Source organism: Siphateles boraxobius, unplaced genomic scaffold, assembly GCF_051911475.1.
Source record: "Siphateles boraxobius isolate OS27281-9 unplaced genomic scaffold, OSU_SipBor_1 29, whole genome shotgun sequence".
Lineage (NCBI taxonomy): Eukaryota > Metazoa > Chordata > Actinopteri > Cypriniformes > Leuciscidae > Siphateles > Siphateles boraxobius.
The window spans coordinates 6,388,426-6,409,474 of NW_027508908.1; the positions used below are offsets into that span (position 1 = coordinate 6,388,426).

The 21,049-nt window shown below is 40.1% G+C and overlaps 1 protein-coding gene across 14 annotated transcripts in view; it reads left to right on the forward strand.

Moving 5' to 3' along the window:
* pnpla6 (patatin-like phospholipase domain containing 6) overlaps positions 1–20,806 on the forward strand; it is a 45,588-nt gene extending 24,782 nt beyond the window's left edge. Inside the window, exons 19-35 of one of the 14 annotated variants that reach the window (XR_013207798.1) lie at positions 106–295; positions 508–657; positions 1,200–1,263; positions 1,332–1,500; positions 2,210–2,392; positions 2,491–2,609; positions 3,170–3,326; positions 3,451–3,567; positions 3,735–3,804; positions 11,103–11,219; positions 12,418–12,566; positions 12,761–12,913; positions 13,029–13,145; positions 13,241–13,328; positions 13,436–13,596; positions 16,897–18,989; positions 19,722–20,806. Coding sequence is in view for 9 of the 14 variants with exons in the window: in XM_077246320.1 (XP_077102435.1) it covers positions 106–295; positions 508–657; positions 1,200–1,263; positions 1,332–1,500; positions 2,210–2,392; positions 2,491–2,609; positions 3,170–3,326; positions 3,451–3,567; positions 3,735–3,804; positions 11,103–11,219; positions 12,418–12,566; positions 12,761–12,913; positions 13,029–13,145; positions 13,241–13,328; positions 13,436–13,596; positions 16,897–16,977 (2,085 nt within the window). In the remaining 5 variants the exon portion in view is untranslated. Of the gene's footprint in view, positions 1–105; positions 296–507; positions 658–1,199; positions 1,264–1,331; positions 1,501–2,209; positions 2,393–2,490; positions 2,610–3,169; positions 3,327–3,450; positions 3,568–3,734; positions 3,805–6,491; positions 6,609–9,450; positions 11,220–12,417; positions 12,567–12,760; positions 12,914–13,028; positions 13,146–13,240; positions 13,329–13,435; positions 13,597–16,896 lie in introns of those variants that run through there. The other 13 variants (XR_013207800.1, XR_013207799.1, XR_013207801.1 and 10 more) reach the window with 13 other exon arrangements.
* Positions 20,807–21,049: the final 243 nt, after the last annotated feature.

Below are 21,049 nucleotides of genomic sequence, written 5' to 3' on the forward strand. Positions count from 1 at the left end.
CTAGAGCTCTGACATGAACCCTAGTTTTAGGGTCTAAGCTAGTCTAAACTGGATTTAGGATTGCTAAAGTATGGCTAACCCTAAATTTTGTGTATTTCCTCTCAGGTGGAGGCTTTGACACGGCAGCCTCGTGCCACCACGGTCCATGCCGTCAGAGATACTGAGCTGGTGAAGCTTCCTGAAGGAACGCTCAACAATATTAAGAGAAGATACCCACAGGTGGTGACGCGCTTGATCCATCTGCTGGGGCAGAAGATTTTGGGAAACCTCCAACAGCCCCGTGGACCTTTCTCAAGTACGTTTAGCCCAAAAACCAAACGTTAATCAGTCAACTCGCTTCAAAAGCGTCTGTAAAGTTGACCTTAGAGAAGAAACATATTCTTGGGAGAGAAAAGGAGAGGAGTTATGGTCAGGTCATAATTTTAGATAAAACTAGTAAGCCAATGAACGTGAAGCAGAGCTTTTTTTGTGTTTAAACAAACTTTTAAATGTCTTTCCTTTCTCTAGGCACTGCGCTGGGTCTGCCAAGCATGGCGTCCAGTCCGGACGTCACTAACCCAGCCAGTAATCTCTCCACTGTGGCCGTGCTTCCTGTTTGTGATGATGTGCCAATCAATGCCTTCAATTTGGAGCTTAGCCACGCTCTCAGCGCCATAGGTACACTACAGCAGTTATCGACATTTAAAGCCCACGATCTAGACACATAATCTAAAGCCACTGATATACTCATGGCGAAGTTATTCGTTTTTCACTTAGAGATAAACTTTTTACTTAGCAGCGGTATACTGTTAGTGAACATGTTTAGATGAATAGGTAAATATGTGCTGCATGCTTTCTTCTCTGTGCACCACTCCAGTCAAGTCATGTCACGTTTACATATAGCATTTTTAAAGCAAGCAGTTTTACAGTATTAAACATGACAAACAGTGTCAGTGCCACTTTCAAATAGAATCACATAATCAATTTCTACTATAAAGAAGCTCTCCAGTGTGTTTTTATGTTTTTATTCATGACCTCAACGGATTGAACAAAAGAAATGAACCAGAGAAGATTTCCATGTTAAAGATCGACCAATGGTAGTTCGAAGGTGTTTGCCAGTTGGCAAGCCTTATTGAACTCCTGAAACTTCATTTTTATTTGAAATGACGATTTGACTTGAAGTATATCTGGGCCTTAAGACATTCTCATTCTTCAATCAGGACCAACCCTGCTGCTAACCAGTGAAATCATCAGAGAGAGACTTGGCGCTTCTGCTTTAGACAGGTATATATGAGATCAGAATGTCTCATATCTCATTCGTTCTCATATCTCATTGTAATCTCTTTCTCCAGCATCCATGAGTACAGGTTGTCAGGTTGGTTGGCTCAGCAGGAGGACATTAATCGTATAGTGCTGTATCAGACGGACAGCAGTATGACCCCATGGACTCAACGCTGCATCCGACAAGCTGACTGCATCCTCATTGTGGGGCTTGGAGACCAAGAACCTGCACCTGGAGAGGTATTTGTTCGAATCTTGTGTTGTTTCTGTCCACAGTCATGTGAATGTGTGAGGTGGTGTTGTGGTTGAACATCAGAGCTGGTAACGCAATGTTGTTGGTTTCAAATCTCAAAAAGAAAGATTCATTTTTCCTGTCACCTCGAGCAACCAACTTCAGGTTGTGCAACTTGGCACATTTGAAGTACCAACAACATGTAATTTTCGTCTGTCTATAAAGCATATTTTATTTGAATGTACTGCTTTAAATGCCACTAGGCAACGTTTTTACTCAGAAAGTTCACTAATGGATGTTTTCAAAAACATTTCACTTTTTTGATCAAATATTGAAATGAAGAATCTTATTTAATGTATGTTATGATGATGAGGTGGTTGTCAGTTGTTGTTTTTAATTATTACTTCATGTTACTACGATCTATTTGTTTCTTTTAAAACATCGATCTTGCCTTGAAAATAACCATATATGCTGGTGTGGCAAATTGGCAATAAAAACAAACAAACAACATGGCTCTTTAATATAGAAGGTGTGGTCACTAGATGTGTTTTAGGAATTGTGAATTTAATCGATTTGCTATCTACCCAAAGATTCACACCACTAGCGGTCACAGATTTGTGTTCGAATAGCTTCAAACATGGATTATCCAATCAGAATTTAGATTAAAAATGAATGGTAAAAGGTTCTGTTTTGATTCTCCCATGTTCTTACCTTCAGTTGGAGCAGATGTTGGAGAACACAGCGGTACGGGCCCTGAAGCAGTTAGTTCTGTTGCATCGCGAGGATGGGCCGGGTCCTTCGAGAACCGTTGAATGGCTGAACATGCGAAGCTGGTGTTCTGGACACCTTCACCTGAAGTGCCCCCGTAGAGTCTTCTCACGAAGAAGCCCCTCTAAACTGGTAAAAAAAAAAAAATATTTAGCTTTCTGTTGATTTACAGAACAAAGATTTTTAGTAACCCTTGTGTTTGTTGTGGATGTGGTTGTTGTGTTAAACAGCGAGAGGTATATGAAAAGGTTTTTGAGAAGACTGCAGACAGACACAGTGATTTCTCCAGGTTGGCCAGAGTACTCACAGGAAACAGCATCGCCCTCGTGCTGGGCGGAGGAGGAGCCCGGTGAGCCACATCAAGCAATCGTTATGCTGTAATTTTAATGCAAACCTGAAAAATGGACTAAAGAGTTTTTTTTATTCACTTTTTTTCAAATTTGTCTTTGTCAGTGTTACTTTAGTCATATTTGTATTCTATTATAGTTATACTTGGAATTAGCTTTTATCTTTTATATTTTCAGTTTTTATTTTAAATTTAGTTTAACTTTTAGTTAGCGTTATGTTCTTTTGACATTTGCATTTTTCATTATTATTACTATTTAGATTACATTTTTTTATTTCAGTTTTTATTTCCATTTGATAATTTTAGTGCTTAAACTTAAACAACATTTCTCATTTTTGTTTAGTTTGAGTTTAATTTCAGATATATTTCAATTAACAAAAATGTTTTTAGTTTTAGTTAATGATAATAATCCTGGTTTTTGGGTAACAAAAATAAATACTGTAACAAATGTATTGCTCATTGTTAGTTCGAGTTAGTTAATACATGAACTAATGTTAACAAATGAGATCTTGTTGTAAAGTGTTGCCGTTTTAAAATGGTCAACGTTATGTTCAATCTTGCAGGGGCTGCTCTCATGTTGGTGTAATCAAAGCCATGGAGGACACGGGAATTCCCATTGACATAGTAGGAGGAACCTCCATTGGCTCTTTCATCGGTGCTCTGTATGCAGAGGAGAGAAATGCTGTTAGGGTCAAGCAGAGGGCAAGAGAGTGGTCCAAGGTAACGTCGACTCTATCCGTCCCCTCACACCTTGCTTTGAGAAATTAGAGAAGATATAAGATCTTGAGTTATTAATCACTGAAATCCGATTTTAGTTTGTTTAACCTATTTATCTTGCCCTCAGGCCATGAACTCTGTCTTTAAAACGGTACTGGATCTTACTTATCCAATCACATCCATGTTCTCTGGCTCTGCCTTCAACACCAGCATCTCCAAAGTCTTTGAGGACAAACAAATCGAGGTGAGAGGTCACCACGGCTCTTTTAGAGTGCGTCGGTTTCAGAAATCGAACCCAATGTTCCTGAAACACACATTTTTTAAACTTCAAAATAGCTGATGTAATTAATAAGGGTGATTATCATATGCCTGACAACTTTAAAATTGTGTTTTTCGTGCTTGTATTTGAAGGACTTGTGGCTGCCTTACTTCAACGTGACCACAGACATCACAGCTTCTGCTATGCGTGTTCATAAAGATGGTGAGTGACGACTGAACTGTGTCCTCTTTACTTTCAGCTTTGATGTTCCACAGGGTTCCATGTTAGGGGCATTTTACTTCTTGAATATAAAAAATATTTTAAGAATTATTAATATATAATGATTTAATAATATATGAATTTAATAATTAAATAATCTTGGCTAATGACAATGTCAAATATTGATGTAAAAAGTTTTTTGTGATAAATTGAACACTATTAAAACTTAAAGCTGCAGTCCGTAGTTTTTCCTCTTTGTCGCCCTCTCTGTTTAAAATCTGCAATTGCAGTCCTTCGCGGAATTATCAAATTTATGTGGGTTGTGCCTCGGCACGGCACTGTGCGGATGAACCCAATGTTTTTAGGAGAATGTGTGGCTGTCAGTCACCGTGCGGTGTGGATACTGTCATTCAGAATCACAGATTCTACTTTTTGGAAGTATGACCAACACAAGAATTTTCACAGGAAAATGTCATCTGAACAAGTAACATCCACTTTTGTTCTGACCAACTAAGGGAAAAAAGCATTGCTGTAAATTCCGCTGATTAAATCTAATGATCGCTTATGTCTTACCTGTCCAGCAGAAAAAAAGCCATGTCTGCGTCCGTTTTGAACCCCTTCAAAAGCCCTTCAGATATTTATCCTTGTTTTCGCATGGGCCCGGTTGCAGTCTCTTTTTTTCTGTAGCCACTCCGAAGTCCGAAGTCTTTTGCATTTTACAACGGGTGAATCTCCAGTTGTAACTAGTGATTGTCGTTTGAACCTTTCTGGATCCGCCATCAAATTGGTAAGCTTAATTATATGAAGTGCTGTGAGAAAAGGCTATAAATCTCCACCTCCAATATCCTCACACGCAATATAGCCTACTAGCCGGGACACATTCTTTGTGTGTACAGATGTAACGTAATGACGCAAAGACATGCTCGAATTTCCCGAGGAAATCCACCAGTACCACTGGAATTAAAAACATTATTATAAGCTTACCGTTTTGATTTGAGCTAAGGCAAGCAGATAGTTTTGAACAAAACTTTATTTTGGATCATTTTTAACCCAAGAAAGTTACGGACTGCAGCTTTAACTCTGGTAAAAGGCTTTTCAAATGTTTACTGTTAGTGTTAACATAACCTTGACAGAAATATGGGATGTTCTGGCTGTCTGGTTATGAATTTGTAATGATCGCATGCATTAAGAAAGAGGAGTTGTTGCATGTGGTTTGTTCAAATTGAAGTAACGGATTGTTTCTAAGAAAAATCTAAAAAATGCCCATTTCATTTAGCCTGTTAACTCGCATTTACACAAGTGAGATGTTAATGCAGTGATTAATTTCCCTCACTGTGTTTGTCGATTGCATAATCACTAATATGCATTTTGGGGATTGACCAATGGCATCCATTATCTCTAAATTCTGGGTTTAGTCAACAAATTCAGTCAAACATATATTACAGTATATCTGTTTAATACTTGTTTACCCTGATTAATACAAGTTTGTTCACTCTGGATAAATCAGTTAATGTTTATGTTAACACTGACTACAGTTTAGAGCTGTAAAATGCTGAATTTGGGGGCCTTATAATGGTCATGTGGTCACCCCGTTTGCCCAAATGGATTATGAGATAGAATTTGCATGTTTTACTAACTGCAAGGACAAAGCTTGTCTCTGTTTTCTTTCCCACTCCATCCCTTTTGTCTTCCCTTCTGTCCTACCTTCCGTCTTAACCTGCTTTTGTAATAGAAACGGCTAATCTCACATTCATTCTCGTCCTTTTCACACATCTTGATCCCACTGTTTTCTTTCTATTATATTCTAAATGCCCATCTGTCAAAGTAAACAACATTAGCTGTTGTAGAAGGTAAAACCCCTGTTAGTGGTGTCTGTAGGATCCAGAACGCATTACCATTTGCTTCCCCTGCTCTGTTAATGTCGTTTCCTCTTCATTCTGCTGTTTTAGCATTGCTTTGGCTCTTCTAATTCTCACACTGCAGTCCAAACACTTTAATGCAACATTATGCCTTCACTCAGCTGTGGATGTTGGTCAGGTTGTGCTCATGTGTTAAAAAATAGAATGTCGTCTTTCGTCTTATATTCAAGTTTCAAAATGTAAGAGTAAATAATTGAATATCAGGCCACCTGTCTTTCACCTTTGTGTCAGTGGTTATAAATCAAGTGACCCTCAAGAAACACAAATCACACTGTTGTAGTTTTGTAAGAGGTTCACAAAACAAGACAAGCTGCAGTCAACATGATCATATCGTTAGTTTCACGTCCTGTGTGCCATAATACTTATAACAGCCTGCATATCTCTCACTCTCAACTTATTTGTGCTCTTCCACCTCTTCTGCCTCCTCAAATCTGTCTTATTTGTCCATGTTGGCATGGCTTAGATTGTCATCTCTAATTAATGCAATTTTAGCTTTCAGCTTTCTTTCCCTCTTTTGTTAGGAAACCACACAGTTATGTTACAATTTACTTTAAAGTTTTTTTTTCTTGTTTATACTGATTAGAATAAGATGTCCGTTTGGCATAGTCAGATCTCAACATGATGTCCATGAAACTACGAGAGTTATTTGCTAATTTTGGGTCCCCCTCTCATTCTCACTCATCTGTTTCCTGTTGTTTACTGTCCCTCCCTCCTCTGTCTCTCTACACGTCTTGTCCAGTTTTGATTTACTCTCGAACTTCATTTTGCCAGGCTGTGTTTGGCGCTATGTTAGAGCCAGTGCCTCCTATACCCCTTATCTGCCTCCTCTCTGCGACCCCAAGGACGGCCACCTCCTCGTGGATGGTTGCTATGTTAACAATGTCCCAGGTCAGGATTCTGCCCCCTTTCCCCCCTCCACCAACTTCCAGGAGCCTAAAGGAGGTTATAAAAAAAAACCATATCCCTGCGACAACCAACCACTCAGTTACCCTTTGCTTTTTATTGTCTCTTGTACTGTTTAAAAAAAAATTAACCCCCTGCTTACATTGGGAACCCATGGCTTGGAAGGAATATGGGATAGTATTCAATGAGAGAAAGAATAGAGGAGAGAGACTGTGCTTTCATAATCACGATAGACATTACATTTGGCTGAATCTTATGAAAAACATGTTCAGGTCTCATTATATCCCAATCAAAAGAAAAAAGAAAAGATACTTTATTTTGCATTTAATAAAATAAAGCCTATTTAGGTGTTGTTTTTGTTTGTTTTGCATTGTGGAATTATTTGTTCTATGCCTATTAAGCACAATTATCCCACATATTCTCATGACCATAGTGTTTCTGGATGTTTTATGTAATTTCCATTATTGTTATTACAACCCCAAATCAGAAAAAGTTGGGACATTTTGTAGAATGCAATAAAATCAAGAATCTGTGATTTGTTCATTCTATTTCACCTTTTATTAACTGACAAAAGTACAAAGAAACGTTTTCCAATGTTTTCACTGACCAACATAATTGTATTTTGTAAATATGAACAAATTTTGATTTTGATGGCTGCCACACACCCCAAAAAAGTTGGGACAGAGACATGTTTACCACTGTGTCACTTCAGCTTTCCTTTTAATTCCACTTTTTAATCATTTGGGAGTTGAGGATACTAATTGTTGGAGTTTTGCTAGTGGAATATTTGCCAAAGCTTGTCTGATACAAGACAGTCGCTCAACAGTCTGTGGTCATCGTTGCCTGATTCTCCTTTTCATGATGGGTCATACATTTTCCATAAGAGACACATATCTGGACTGCAGTAAACAGGCAGGCACATCCCGTCTATGGTGCAGAGTGACTAGAAACCACTCAGTTGTAGCACGTGCAGAATGAGGCCTGGCATTGTCTTGCTTCCCAGGAAAGATGTCATCTTGATGGCAGTTTATGTCTCTGTACAATCCAAATATATGCCTCCATGTCAATGGTACCATCACAATAATGCAAGTTACCCATACCGTTTGCAATGATGCGCCTCAATACCAACATAGATGGTTTTGCACCTGTCGCTGGTGAAAGTCTGGTTGGTCCCTTTCGTTTTTGGGACTGAGAACTCGATGTCCATTTTCTCCCCAAAACAAGCTGAAACATGGACTCATCTGACCACAGCACACATTTCCACTTTCTTCTAGACCATCTGAGATGAGCTCAGGCCCAGAGAACTCGCCGGCATCTCCACATAGAACTGATGTAAAGCTTTCTCCTTGCGTAACAGAGATTCAAGGGGCATTTCTTGATGCAGCGTCAGACTGTGTTCAGTGAAAATGGTTTTCCAAATTACTCCTGAGCACATGTGGCTGTATTTAACGGATTAGCATGATGGTATCTTGTGCAATGCCATCTGAGGGCTCAAAGGTCACGCACATTCAACAGGGGTCTACTGCCTTACCCAACACAGACTGAGATTTCTCTGGATTCCCTGAATCTTGTGACAATATTATGTATGGAAGATGATGAAAGGCATAAATGCTTTGCAATCTTGCATTGAGAAATGGGATTTTTTAATTGTTTGACAATTCTCTCATGATATTTGGCACAAGGTGATGAGCCATGACCCATCTTTGCTTAAAAAGACCGAGAAGCACTTTTACACCCAAATATGATAACCTCAACTATTACCAATTCACCTGCTCATTGTGGACTGTTTCAAAATAGTTGGATAAACTAGTTTGGATAATCTTTTCACTTTTATTTGGTCTCTGTCCCAACTTTTTTGGGGTGTGTCGCAACCATCAAAATCAAAATTTGTTCATATTTACAAAATACAATTATGTTGGTCAGTGAAAACACTGGAAAACGTTTCTTTGTACTTCTGTCAGTTAATAAAAGGTTAAATAGAATTAACAAATCACAGATTCTTGTTTTATTGCATTTTACAAAATGTCCCAACTTTTTCTGATTTGAAGTTGTAGATTTTCATTACTGTAATACCGCATTTTTTTCTGTATTAAAAAGTACTTTAATAAAACCACTATATAATGTGTGTGTGTGTGTATATATATATATATATATATAGATATATATTGTGTTTTATTATCATGAGTAGTACAAAATGGGTTTAATGGTAGTGGAATAGGCTTCATTTTCTTATTTAATTTTCTTTTAGCAAAATATAATTTCTTTTTTTTTAGGATGAAATATGACCCTCATATTTTCAGTTTCATAAGATTCAGCCATTCACTCTCAGGAACACTAGGCGCACAATTTACATTTTGTAACTCTTGTAAAGGACACTTTTTTTTCACACATAGACTCCTATCCTTGAAATTCAAGTGCACACTGTCATCTGATGCTCTGATTTCCTTTGCTTTCTCAGCTGATGTACGTTTACAAATGTGCATATATTGGTTATTTTTACAGCTGGTTTTTTTTTTTTTTTTTTTTTTTTTTTAAATTCGCATTAATAGGTTAACAGTAAGCTTCTGGAGAATATGACACTGTTAAATTTTGAATGATTTTTAACTGGGGTTGTAATTCACTGAGATATTAATAAGGTCTCTGTGTCAGGATAGTTGATGAATATTGTTGGACAGTCTCTAGTGTCAGTTGCTCTAGCTAAACCACTGCATGATTAAATTGATTTCCATTATGCAACAACCAACATTAATGCTGTGATGTGACTTTGGTTGTTGACAAGGTTAATGATGGCTTTTTCTTTTTTCTTTTTTTTTTCTGCCTCCTGTAGATACTTGCGAAATAGTTTTCCTGTTCAGGCTGATGTATTTTCCTCATGCACACATCACATGCACTTGTCCCGTCTACCTTGAGCTTGGCTGTCACCAGCACACCAAACACACTTTGTGCATGTTGTTGCATGTTTATCTATTGCAGGCCGCTATTCTACATGTATAAAGTATTTATGAGGTCAAGGGTCACTTAGAGGTCTTGTTCTGGATCCTACAACGCTGCTAGCTGTATAGGCTACAAACCTATTAGGAATTATTAGGAGACCTCTCAACATCGCCCCCCACCCCACCGAATTTTAACTGAGGGGGCCCAGAAACAACCGGCTCCGGGAGTACCGGCACTTTTCCCCCACTTCACTGGCAATGTCACAATTTTAAACAGACAGATCTTTTTATGCTGTTTCACCTTTATCAATGGGCACTCTTTTTTCTTAAAAGTAGTTCACCCCAAAATAAAAATCTGTCATTATCTACTTTATCAAACATGAAGGTGAGTAAATAGAGCACTGAAGTGATGATGAATTTTTTATTCTTTATTTTTTTATTCTTGGCCAGCCAAGAAGTTAACCCTGGTTTTTCCATTGGCTTTTTGGATTATTGCAGAAAATATGCTTTGTAACTCAACAAAAGTTCATGATTATTACACGATTTGTTCATCTTCACAAATGAACACAACTTTTATACATTTTGAAGCCTCAATACAATCGGCAGGAATAAAAATGTAAACGTAGGCTTCAATGTCACCACCTTTAAGCTTCTTGCAATTCTTTCAGTCTTGATGTCGTTTAATGTCCCCGTCCCCATCCTCTGTAGTCCCATTTGGAACCTTGTTAGCCTATTTCAAGACAAGTAAAAGGATTAAAAAATCACAAGGAGGTATTTGTGTTGAAGAATAAAGCGTGTAAATATCTTGAGCATGTGTTAAAAATACCTGATTTCAGGCATTTAACCAAAAACACATTAAAAAAAACATTGGCTTCAGGACGACGGAATTGAACTTGCTAAAATGCAAACTCATTTCTGGGTTTTGGCCTACAAAAATGCTTCGCTCTATAGTGACAGAATTTTCAATTTTGGGTGAACTATCCCACATGCTGAATGCACTTGCCTCTCTCGATGTATCTCTCTCCTTCCAACCCATGTCATTGTCACGCCTCTCCTAACACCTGCTGGTCGAGTCTGGTACTGCAGGCGGGAAGAGGCTGGCATTGCCCAATATGTTTACTGACTTTTAACTCTGTCTCCTCAAGGCTCTCTGTCCTAAAAATACATCATTACTGTCATGGAATCATTAAAGATCAAAATAAGTGAATTCATTGTTAGAATATTGGCATAAGTTTTGCTAATTAGAAAAAGAATCCATGACAAATTGAACATTTTTGTTTGAAACAAAGGCAGAGTTGAAAGATAAGTCAGCCTTACCTCATGGGTGTTTACTCTACGTCTGTCAACGTCGGGTTCACTGTATGAGGTAGGCCAAACTAAACCACCGCACACCGTCCTTGGGGTGACCATAACTGTATCTCCCTGCTGGTCTGTGCGCTACTAACCAAAAATGTGACTTCAGGGTCACCTCCAAACGCTGCTGGGGCATTACGTATACGTTCTTTAGACGTTATTAAGAGGTTATTGTCCCCTCCCGGTGTGGTAGGCTCCCTGTGGCGCTATGTCAGGGCGAGCATGACCCTTTCCGGGTACCTGCCACCCCTCTGCGACCCTAAAGATGGGAACCTGCTCATGGATGGAGGATACATCAACAACCTGCCAGGCAAGTACGCCCCAGAGAGAGGGCCACTGGGGCCAGAAACACAATCTGGGTTGGACAATTACTTATTTTTTGGCTTTAAAGAGCTATGTGGCTCTAAGTAAGTATAATGTGATTTTCTTTGCAACTTTGAGGGTAGAATGAGTGGTTTTGCTTTATCCATTTGAACTCAGAACATGTGTCTATTTTAATTTGCTAATTGGTCAATTTGGCATCTGGGAAATTTCCAGTACATTTTAAAATGTTGTATTTTGGACTTATTAATTTGGTTTATGAATTGTTCAGAGACCAATGGATAAAGTTTTGCAGGGATTGGGTGGTTTGGACAAAGATGGTCAGTTGTTTGACCTCTAGTCTTCACCAGCCTATTAACAACATGAAATTTGATCAGATTCTAAATGTCAGTCATTGTAAGTTGATGATGTTGTCTGGTGTATGATTGGTCTTTAAATGGGATTATAAATATTTGATGTCTCTTCTTTACAATATAAGTCAGTTCAATTTTAATCAATTTAAATGAAAAAAGAAAAGAATAGAAAAATGGCCCTAAACATCACCAGACAGCAACAGCGTTAAGTCCTTGAGTTTGCAGTGCAACATAATAGGAAGAAAGACAAAAGTTCACATATAGTTCAGATGTTGCATTTCAACTTGGGGCATCTTAATTAAGGGGGAAAAGACAAGATTTTGCATGTGACATTCCATGTTATAATTTGATCTGATATATTATGCAGCAATCAAGCAGTTTGCCAAAGACAAAATTATTCCTTGCATGAAGATCACTTGTGTTTTATACCTCTGAACATATAAAGCTAATTGGAAAGATCAATATTTTGTAATGCACAACTTACTTTTCAATTGGGCCATCATTGATTGTCTTTTTCCATCCTTTGTTTATCTTGAACACCTGCAAGGCTGTTTCACCACAATTCTCATGCAGCGAAAGCTTTTAGAAATCATTTTATTTTAAAGTGTCTTACTTTTGAACATAGATGTTTATTCGGTCACATTCCTGATGAAAATAGCAGCTTTCCAATTTTGGGTTTGGTGAAACAGTGTTGATTGGTGATCAGTTATTACTTGAAGGATTTTGTCTGAAATATTAACAGTACTTTGATTCTTCCTGCTACCTTGTGGATGTCTGTCTTTGTGTGTGCGTGTGCATTTGTTTGCATTCAACTGGCATTGTAACGCCCTGCAGCGGACATAGCTCGTAATATGGGCACAAAAACAGTCATCGCCATTGATGTGGGCAGCCAGGATGAGACTGATCTCTGTAACTACGGTGACAGTCTTTCTGGCTGGTGGCTGCTATGGAAACGAATCAATCCGTGGGCAGAGAAAGTGAAGGTGAGTTAAAATTGTTGTATGTTAAATGTAAAAAATGTATCCGATACCGATAGCCGATTACTCAGAATGATATCTACAGATACTGATTTTATTTAGGGGAAAAAAAACTCTTCAAATGAATGCTGTAAAAACTATATAGGGAACCCTCTCATTTGGTACATTACTGTCATGATAGAGGTTCCTCTGTCTTTCAGGTGCCTGACATGGCTGAAATCCAGTCTCGTTTGGCCTACGTATCCTGTGTACGACAGCTGGAACTTGTCAAGAAGAGTGCATACTGCGAGTACATTCGCCCACCCATCGACCGCTTTAAGACTATGGACTTTGGGAAGTTTGATGAAATCTATGTAAGAACACAAAAGGGGGGTGGGGGGTATTTATTATAGTGTGCATATTGCTGTTATTACAAGTAGTAAATGACCTCCCACAACGGCATAATGAAAGTTTTCTGTCGTTTTTCAGGATGTGGGTTACCAGCATGGTAAACTGGTGTTTACTGAGTGGGCTCGTGGGGACATCATTGATAACATGCTGAAAGACCATCGCTCAGCGGACTATAATGACAGCAAGAAAACCGATGTGAGTTTTCTTAGTACTCATTTAAACAAGCCATCATTCAATCACCCTTTTTTGACAATTAACATAATTCTCTTGTGATTGGCTGTTTGTTTCAGTCGTGCACGTGTCCTAGTGCAGACTTCACTGATCTAGCTGAAATTGTGTCCAGGATTGAGCCAGTACAAAGCTACGTAGGAGGTGATGGTCAGTTACCCAAAGAACATTTCTTCTGCAACTCTTGACAGAGTTAGTATTATATAATATACTTGCTGTACATTGTACTTCTGGTTAACTGATGTTTCTGTGTCTAGCAGAGGAGTCTGACTATGCGACAGAGTACGAGGAGGATGGTATGGACACAGTGAGAGAGGAGGAGGGTGAGGGTGAGGGTGAGGAAGAAGAAGAAGAAGAGGCTGAAGACCCCGAGGACCAGTCTCCTGGAGAATGGGGACCAAATGGGATCTTCACATCAGTGAGTGTATATGTGTATATATATATATATATATATATATACAGGTCCTTCTCAAAAAATTAGCATATTGTGATAAAGTTCATTATTTTCCATAATGTAATGATAAAAATTAAACTTTCATATATTTTAGATTAATTGCACACCAACTGAAATATTTCAGGTCTTTTATTGTTTTAATACGGATGATTTTGGCATACAGCTCATGAAAACCCAAAATTCCTATCTCAAAAATTAGCATATCATGAAAAGGGTCTCTAAACGAGCTATTAACCTAATCATCTAAATCAACTAATTAACCCTAACACCTGCAAAAGATTCCTGAGGCTTTTAAAAACTCCCAGCCTGTTTCATTACTCAAAACCGCAATCATGGGTAAGACTGCCGACCTGACTGCAGTCCAGAAGGCCATCATTGACACCCTCAGGCAAGAGGGTAAGACACAGAAAGACATTTCTGAACAAATAGGCTGTTCCCAGAGTGCTGTATCAAGGCACCTCCAGGCCTGATAGCGCTCCGGCGCCAAGCCTGATTTCCGGCGAACATACGTGTTTGCAAAAAAAAAAAAAAAAGCAACAGCAAAAGAAGCAGAGTTCGACCAATCATAGCGCTGGGGTATGATTGACAGATGCGTAAGGCCTATCATTAAAAAGAGAGTGAAAATCGACAGCAATAAAGAAGTCCACTCGATCCCGCTTCCACTCCCGCGGCCGCCTCTGACTGAGTTCATGAGCGAGGACAGTAGGCTACAGTAGTCACGGTACTTCTGACTCCTGAAGGTAAACGGGCTGGGGTGGATGTGGAAAGTTGAAGTATTGTATTGAGTTAACTTAATCTGGATTCTATTATCAAACAGAGTGATCGCAATAACATGGGTTATCTTAAAATACTCCGTCATTAATATCACTCAGATAAGATGAAGACATCATACAGCCATGCAAATTATAAAAAGCTTAAGTATTGATGAACAAAAAATCTAAATAAAATTAAAATCGCTATGGCTTACTGATTATGAAAGTGCTGTGATTTGTGGATTAATTTACTGACAAGCGCGAGTCTGCAAACAGGCGTTTATTTATTCATTCTCAGTGTTGAGAAACGTAGCCTGCATGTGTTACGTTATTGTGTTATAATAACTAAAGTACCTAATTATGTTACATAATAATTTAGTATGAAAACTAGCGCGTTACTTGTGGATAAGAAACCGTTGTATCAGTGCTGCGCGAGCTCTCTCTCTCACAAACATAGGCCGCGCGCACAGAGAGAGATGATAATTGTAAAATGAATATTGACGAACTGTTTTGTTCTTGGTTGTGTTTTTTTTCCTGTCAAAATGCCAGAAAGCATTTTTTATTATCCATCCCGTGTTTTTAAAATTCGTTAAATGACGGACGTTTTACTATTAACACAGCCCTATGTCAGATTCTTCTAACATATACTTGATATTCTTTTTAGAATAAGTGATTTGTTTTGCTATTATTGGTCCTGTGACAGGACTCCTGTCTATTCATTGTCAACTATTTTCTATAAGTATGTTTGTCTTGGCTAACGTTTATTCAGCTAATGCGTGTCCTGTTTAAAATGTGCAATGTTCAAATGCAAAGACAGCACGCCTCAAATAAAAGCCCTTTTTTCTTTTCTTTTTATCAAGTAGGCTATCATATTTGGATATTGGAATAACAAATTAAGTAGAACTATCTTAAATGTACAAATGATTTTTTACTGTTTTCTAGGGGTTTCTTAATTTTAGACTAGTTGACCAGCACACATTATTTTGCAATGCAATATTAATCATGAAAAAAATAGATTGCAGTGCAGTGCAAGTGAAATTTAGGATTTGGGTCGAATTCAAAAAACTTTAGAAGTCAAGAATTATGAAGATAGGCATGTGTTTGCCTTGCATTCTCAAAAAATAATGACAAAAAAATATGACAACAATATAAGAAGACTAGAAGAACAATCGCTCATCACTTTGTGTCAGAAATTAGCGGAGGATAAACTCGCCCATCTGTCCCAGGGAAAAAAGTTCAGGCTCAGGATTTTTTTCTACTATCACCCCTGCACCTCAGTGGGAAGTCTGTGGGAAGGAAAAAGTGTGGCAAAAAACGCTGCACAACGAGAAGAGATGACCGGACCATGAGGAAGATTGTGAGACCTTGGGGGACCTGCGGAAGCAGTGGACTGAGTCTGGAGTAGAAACATCCAGAGCCACCGTGCACAGGCGTGTGCAGGAAATGGGCTACAGGTGCCGCATTCCCCAGGTCAAGCCACTTTTGAACCAGAAACAGCGGCAGAAGCGCCTGACCTGGGCTACAGAGAAGCAGCACTGGACTGTTGCTCAGTGGTCCAAAGTACTTTTTTCGGATGAAAGCAAATTTTGCAAATTTGGCTGAATTCGGAAATCAAGGTGCCAGAGTCTGGAGGAAGACTGGGGAGAAGGAAATGCCAAAATGCCTGAAGTCCAGTGTCAAGTACCCACAGTCAGTGATGGTCTGGGGTGCCATGTCCGCTGCTGGTGTTGGTCCACTGTGTTTTATCAAGGGCAGGGTCAATGCAGCTAGCTATCAGGAGATTTTGGAGCACTTCATGCTTCCATCTGCCGAAAAGCTTTATGGAGATGAAGATTTCATTTTTCAGCACGACCTGGCACCTGCTCACAGTGCCAAAACCACTGGTAAATGGTTTACTGACCATGGTATTACTGTGTTCAATTGGCCTGCCAACTCTCCTGACCTGAACCCCATAGAGAATCTGTGGGATATTGTGAATAGAAAGTTGAGAGAAGCAAGACCCAACACTCTGGATGAGCTTAAGGCCGCTATCGAAGCATCCTGGGCCTCCATAACACCTCAGCAGTGCCACAGGCTGATTGCCTCCATGCCACGCCGCATTGAAGCAGTCATTTCTGCAAAAGGATTCCCGACCGAGTATTGTGCATAACTGAACATAATTATTTGAAGGTTGACTTTTTTTGTATTAAAAACACTTATTTTATTGGTCGGATTAAATATGCTAATTTTTGAGATAGGAATTTTGGGTTTTCATGAGCTGTATGCCAAAATCATCAGTATTAAAACAATAAAAGACCTGAAATATTTCAGTTGGTTTGCAATGAATCTAAAATATATGAAAGTTTAATTTTTATCATTACATTATGGAAAATAATTAACTTTATCACAATATGCTAATTGTTTGAGAAGGATCTGTATATATACACAACCTTTTATATGTGGTGTTAAAAGTTAACCCACAGTTAACAGTAACTAACCCCATAACCGTTGAAATGAAAAATATTTTGTGTAGGATGAAGAGAAGACGGTGCGTCAGAGGAAGTACATCATAAGGGACCTCAACATGGACTTCTCTGGAGTGTCAGATTCCTGAAAAGGGAGTAATGCAGGGTCCAGAGGTCAAAGGGCACTGGAAAGAGAAGCAGATACTCGCCAGTGGCTGAGGAGTGTAAAGATAGATACAGAAGAAAAGACTTCTGAATTAATAAGATTGTGGGGAATTTGGAATATCACCAAAGATACTGTGATTTAGACCCATTGACACTACAATACCCACAACTTGTCACCAAAACTGTGACTCCTCTATTATCGTTATCGTTTTGCCCTTGAATTTTTTTTTCCGGCTCAAGACTCTGCAACAACAGGGTCCAGGAACTATGGGGGCCCACCAAGGCAGAGGAATCACTCCTTTAGAAACTGTGCCACTGAAATTAGGGGCTCTATATCTTTTGAGATGTTTTGGTATTTTACATCTTAAATGTCTAAAAGGGAGTTTCATGAGATTGATGTCTACGGTGGCATCTGGTCTGTTTCCAGACTATGCCAGTTCATTTGAGAGAGTGTGTAGTGTGCCTGGTTAGTGATTTTTATTTCATTTAATTTAATTTAAATAAATTGTGAGTGTGTGTGTGTGTGTGTGTATGATCACAACCTGAACATTCATTGGCAACTTCTCCCATAAAATGCCTTTTAGACTGAAAACGGTTTTCCCAGGATGCATTGTTAAAGGTCTGAAGCTGAGAAAAGATGGCATATGTTCAGAAAGACTTCAGAGGGAGTAATGCTGCTTCCTGGAGCCTTATCATTTCCATTACAACAATCAGATTGTAATGGTAGATTAGTCTTGATAGTATTTGATGCAAAGTTGCCATGCTTACATGTTAGTAGGAAGTGAACAGTAGAGAGCAAGGAAGTGAGAGCGGCAGAGAGTGAGGAAGTGGACACAGTACATTTACATTTACATTTATTCATTTAGCTGACACTTTTATCCAAAGCGACTTACAATTGCTACATTTCAGAGGTCGCACACCTCTGGAGCAACTAGGGGTTAAGTGTCTTGCTCAGGGACACATTGGTGTCTCACAGTGGATTCGAACCCGGGTCTCTCACACCAAAGGCATGTGTCTTATCCACTGCGCCATCACCACCACCGTAGAGTGTGAGGAAGTGACTGTGGAAGTGAGAGCGGCAGAGAGTGAGGAAGTGAGAGCGGCAGAGAGTGAGGAAGTGAGAGCGGCAGAGAGTGTGGAAGTGAGAGCGGCAGAGAGTGTGGAAGTGAGAGCGGCAGAGAGTGTGGGCAGAGAGTGTGGAAGTGAGAGCGGCAGAGAGTGAGGAAGTGAGAGTGGCAGAGAGTGAGGAAGTGAGAGCGGCAGAGAGTGAGGAAGTGAGAGCGGCAGAGAGTGTGGAAGTGAGAGCGGCAGATAGTGAGGAAGTGAGAGCGGCAGAGAGTGAGGAAAAGCGAGGAATGAGTGAGGAAGTGAGAGCGGCAGAGAGTGTGGAAGTGAGAGCGGCAGAGAGTGTGGGCAGAGAGTGTGGAAGTGAGAGCGGCAGAGAGTGAGGAAGTGAGAGCGGCAGAGAGTGAGGAAGTGAGAGCGGCAGAGAGTGTGGAAGTGAGAGCGGCAGAGAGTGTGGAAGTGAGAGCGGCAGAGAGTGAGGAAGTGAGAGCGGCAGAGAGTGAGGAAGTGAGAGCGGCAGAGAGTGTGGAAGTGAGAGCGGCAGAGAGTGTGGAAGTGAGAGCGGCAGAGAGTGAGGAAGTGAGAGCGGCAGAGAGTGAGGAAGTGAGAGCGGCAGAGAGTGTGGAAGTGAGAGCGGCAGAGAGTGAGGAAGTGAGAGCGGCAGAGAGTGAGGAAGTGAGAGCGGCAGAGAGTGTGGAAGTGAGAGCGGCAGAGAGTGTGGAAGTGAGAGCGGCAGAGAGTGAGGAAGTGAGAGCGGCAGAGAGTGTGGAAGTGAGAGCGGCAGAGAGTGTGGAAGTGAGAGCGGCAGAGAGTGAGGAAGTGAGAGCGGCAGAGAGTGAGGAAGTGAGAGCGGCAGAGAGTGTGGAAGTGAGAGCGGCAGAGAGTGTGGAAGTGAGAGCGGCAGAGAGTGAGGAAGTGAGAGCGGCAGAGAGTGTGGAAGTGAGAGCGGCAGAGAGTGTGGAAGTGAGAGCGGCAGAGAGTGAGGAAGTGAGAGCGGCAGAGAGTGTGGAAGTGAGAGCGGCAGAGAGTGAGGAAGTGAGAGCGGCAGAGAGTGAGGAAGTGAGAGCGGCAGAGAGTGAGGAAGTGAGAGCGGCAGAGAGTGAGGAAGTGAGAGCGGCAGAGAGTGAGGAAGTGAGAGCGGCAGAGAGTGAGGAAGTGAGAGCGGCAGAGAGTGTGGAAGTGAGAGCGGCAGAGAGTGTGGAAGTGAGAGCGGCAGAGAGTGTGGAAGTGAGAGCGGCAGAGAGTGAGGAAGTGAGAGCGGCAGAGAGTGTGGAAGTGAGAGCGGCAGAGAGTGAGGAAGTGAGAGCGGCAGAGAGTGTGGAAGTGAGAGCGGCAGAGAGTGAGGAAGTGAGAGCGGCAGAGAGTGAGGAAAAGCGAGGAATGAGTGAGGAAGTGAGAGCGGCAGAGAGTGTGGAAGTGAGAGCGGCAGAGAGTGAGGAAGTGAGAGCGGCAGAGAGTGAGGAAGTGAGAGCGGCAGAGAGTGTGGAAGTGAGAGCGGCAGAGAGTGAGGAAAAGCGAGGAATGAGTGAGGAAGTGAGAGCGACAGAGAGTGTGGAAGTGAGAGCGGCAGAGAGTGAGGAAAAGCGAGGAATGAGTGAGGAAGTGAGAGCGACAGAGAGTGTGGAAGTGAGAGCGGCAGAGAGTGAGGAAGTGAGAGCGGCAGAGTGTGGAAGTGAGAGCGGCAGAGAGTGTGGAAGTGAGAGCGGCAGAGAGTGTGGAAGTGAGAGCTGCAGAGAGTGTGGAAGTGATCGTTCACACCGTGTCACAATTACTGTAGGCTCAAGATGACAAAATGTGACATTCTATTCTGAGTTGTTTAGAATTTATGTGTTTCTATGGTGACACTATCAAGACCTAAATTAATCTGCAGGGGTCAGGTGGTACAAGTAGGAGCTCTGAGAAAAGTCCCATCTTACAAGCTGTAATTACAAGCTCTACAAGGACGTGAACGCTTTTCACAAGTTGAAACCTTGAAATTACGGTAATTTCAACATGGTGTGAATGCACTTATAATGCCAAAAATATCTCATGTGGATTTAAATGGGTGTTTGCCTTCAGTTTTTTCAGCCTTTCAGAAATGCAGAGCTACTTGTGCTTCAGGTAGAAGAGGTGGTTGCCTTATTTTATTGCACATTCAAAAAGCAAAAAAGAAAGAAAGAGAGAGAGAGAGAGAGAAAATGAACAAAATGGATACCTGTAAAATTATACAAGACATGAAGATGTAAGGAGTTTAAATTGTCATATTGCTTAATGAGTGCTAGGAATGCAGTATCTAGTACTGGACCACATTTTCCTTGCACTCCAAAGCCAAATGTCATCCTTGCCATATTCACCAACCCAAATGTTGTCCATAATCAATGTATATTTCCCTGAAACCTCACTAAGATGTACAAATTCCTTAATCCTTGATGCTTTTGCTTTGTTTCAGTCTTTTATGCTGAGACATCTTTGTTTTATGTTTATGAGAACTGAAAGGATTGCCAACTACTATTTAATTTATTTGTTTGTTTTACCACCGGCTTTTTTAAAACAGCTTTTTAAAACACTTTAGAGTTTGTAGAGAATAACAGTAAACATTTTATTTAGCTTGATTAGCATTTTTGCACTGATGATAATGAAGAAAAAATTATGAATGTCTAATATGAGAGGCTGTAGAGGGTCAGACAGGTCACATGTGCGACCGCTTCAAGCCTCAGAAATAAAGACTGAATAACAAAATAATGATTAATAAAATCTTATTTAATGCCATGCAGACTAAGTCCCTTTTTGAAATAAGATGTAATGTTTCTGAGTGATTATTCATGTCTTTTTGAATTGTAAAGCAACTTTAAGCGTGGGAGATTCTATTTATATAAAACCTTTTCTATTACATTCTTGTCAAATTACAGATATAGCTCAGTTTTTAATTTTTTATTAGCAGCATTGTTGATTGTCATCATAGAGGTTTATTCACATCAACAAACCTGAGGAAAGGAATAAAAATCTCCATCG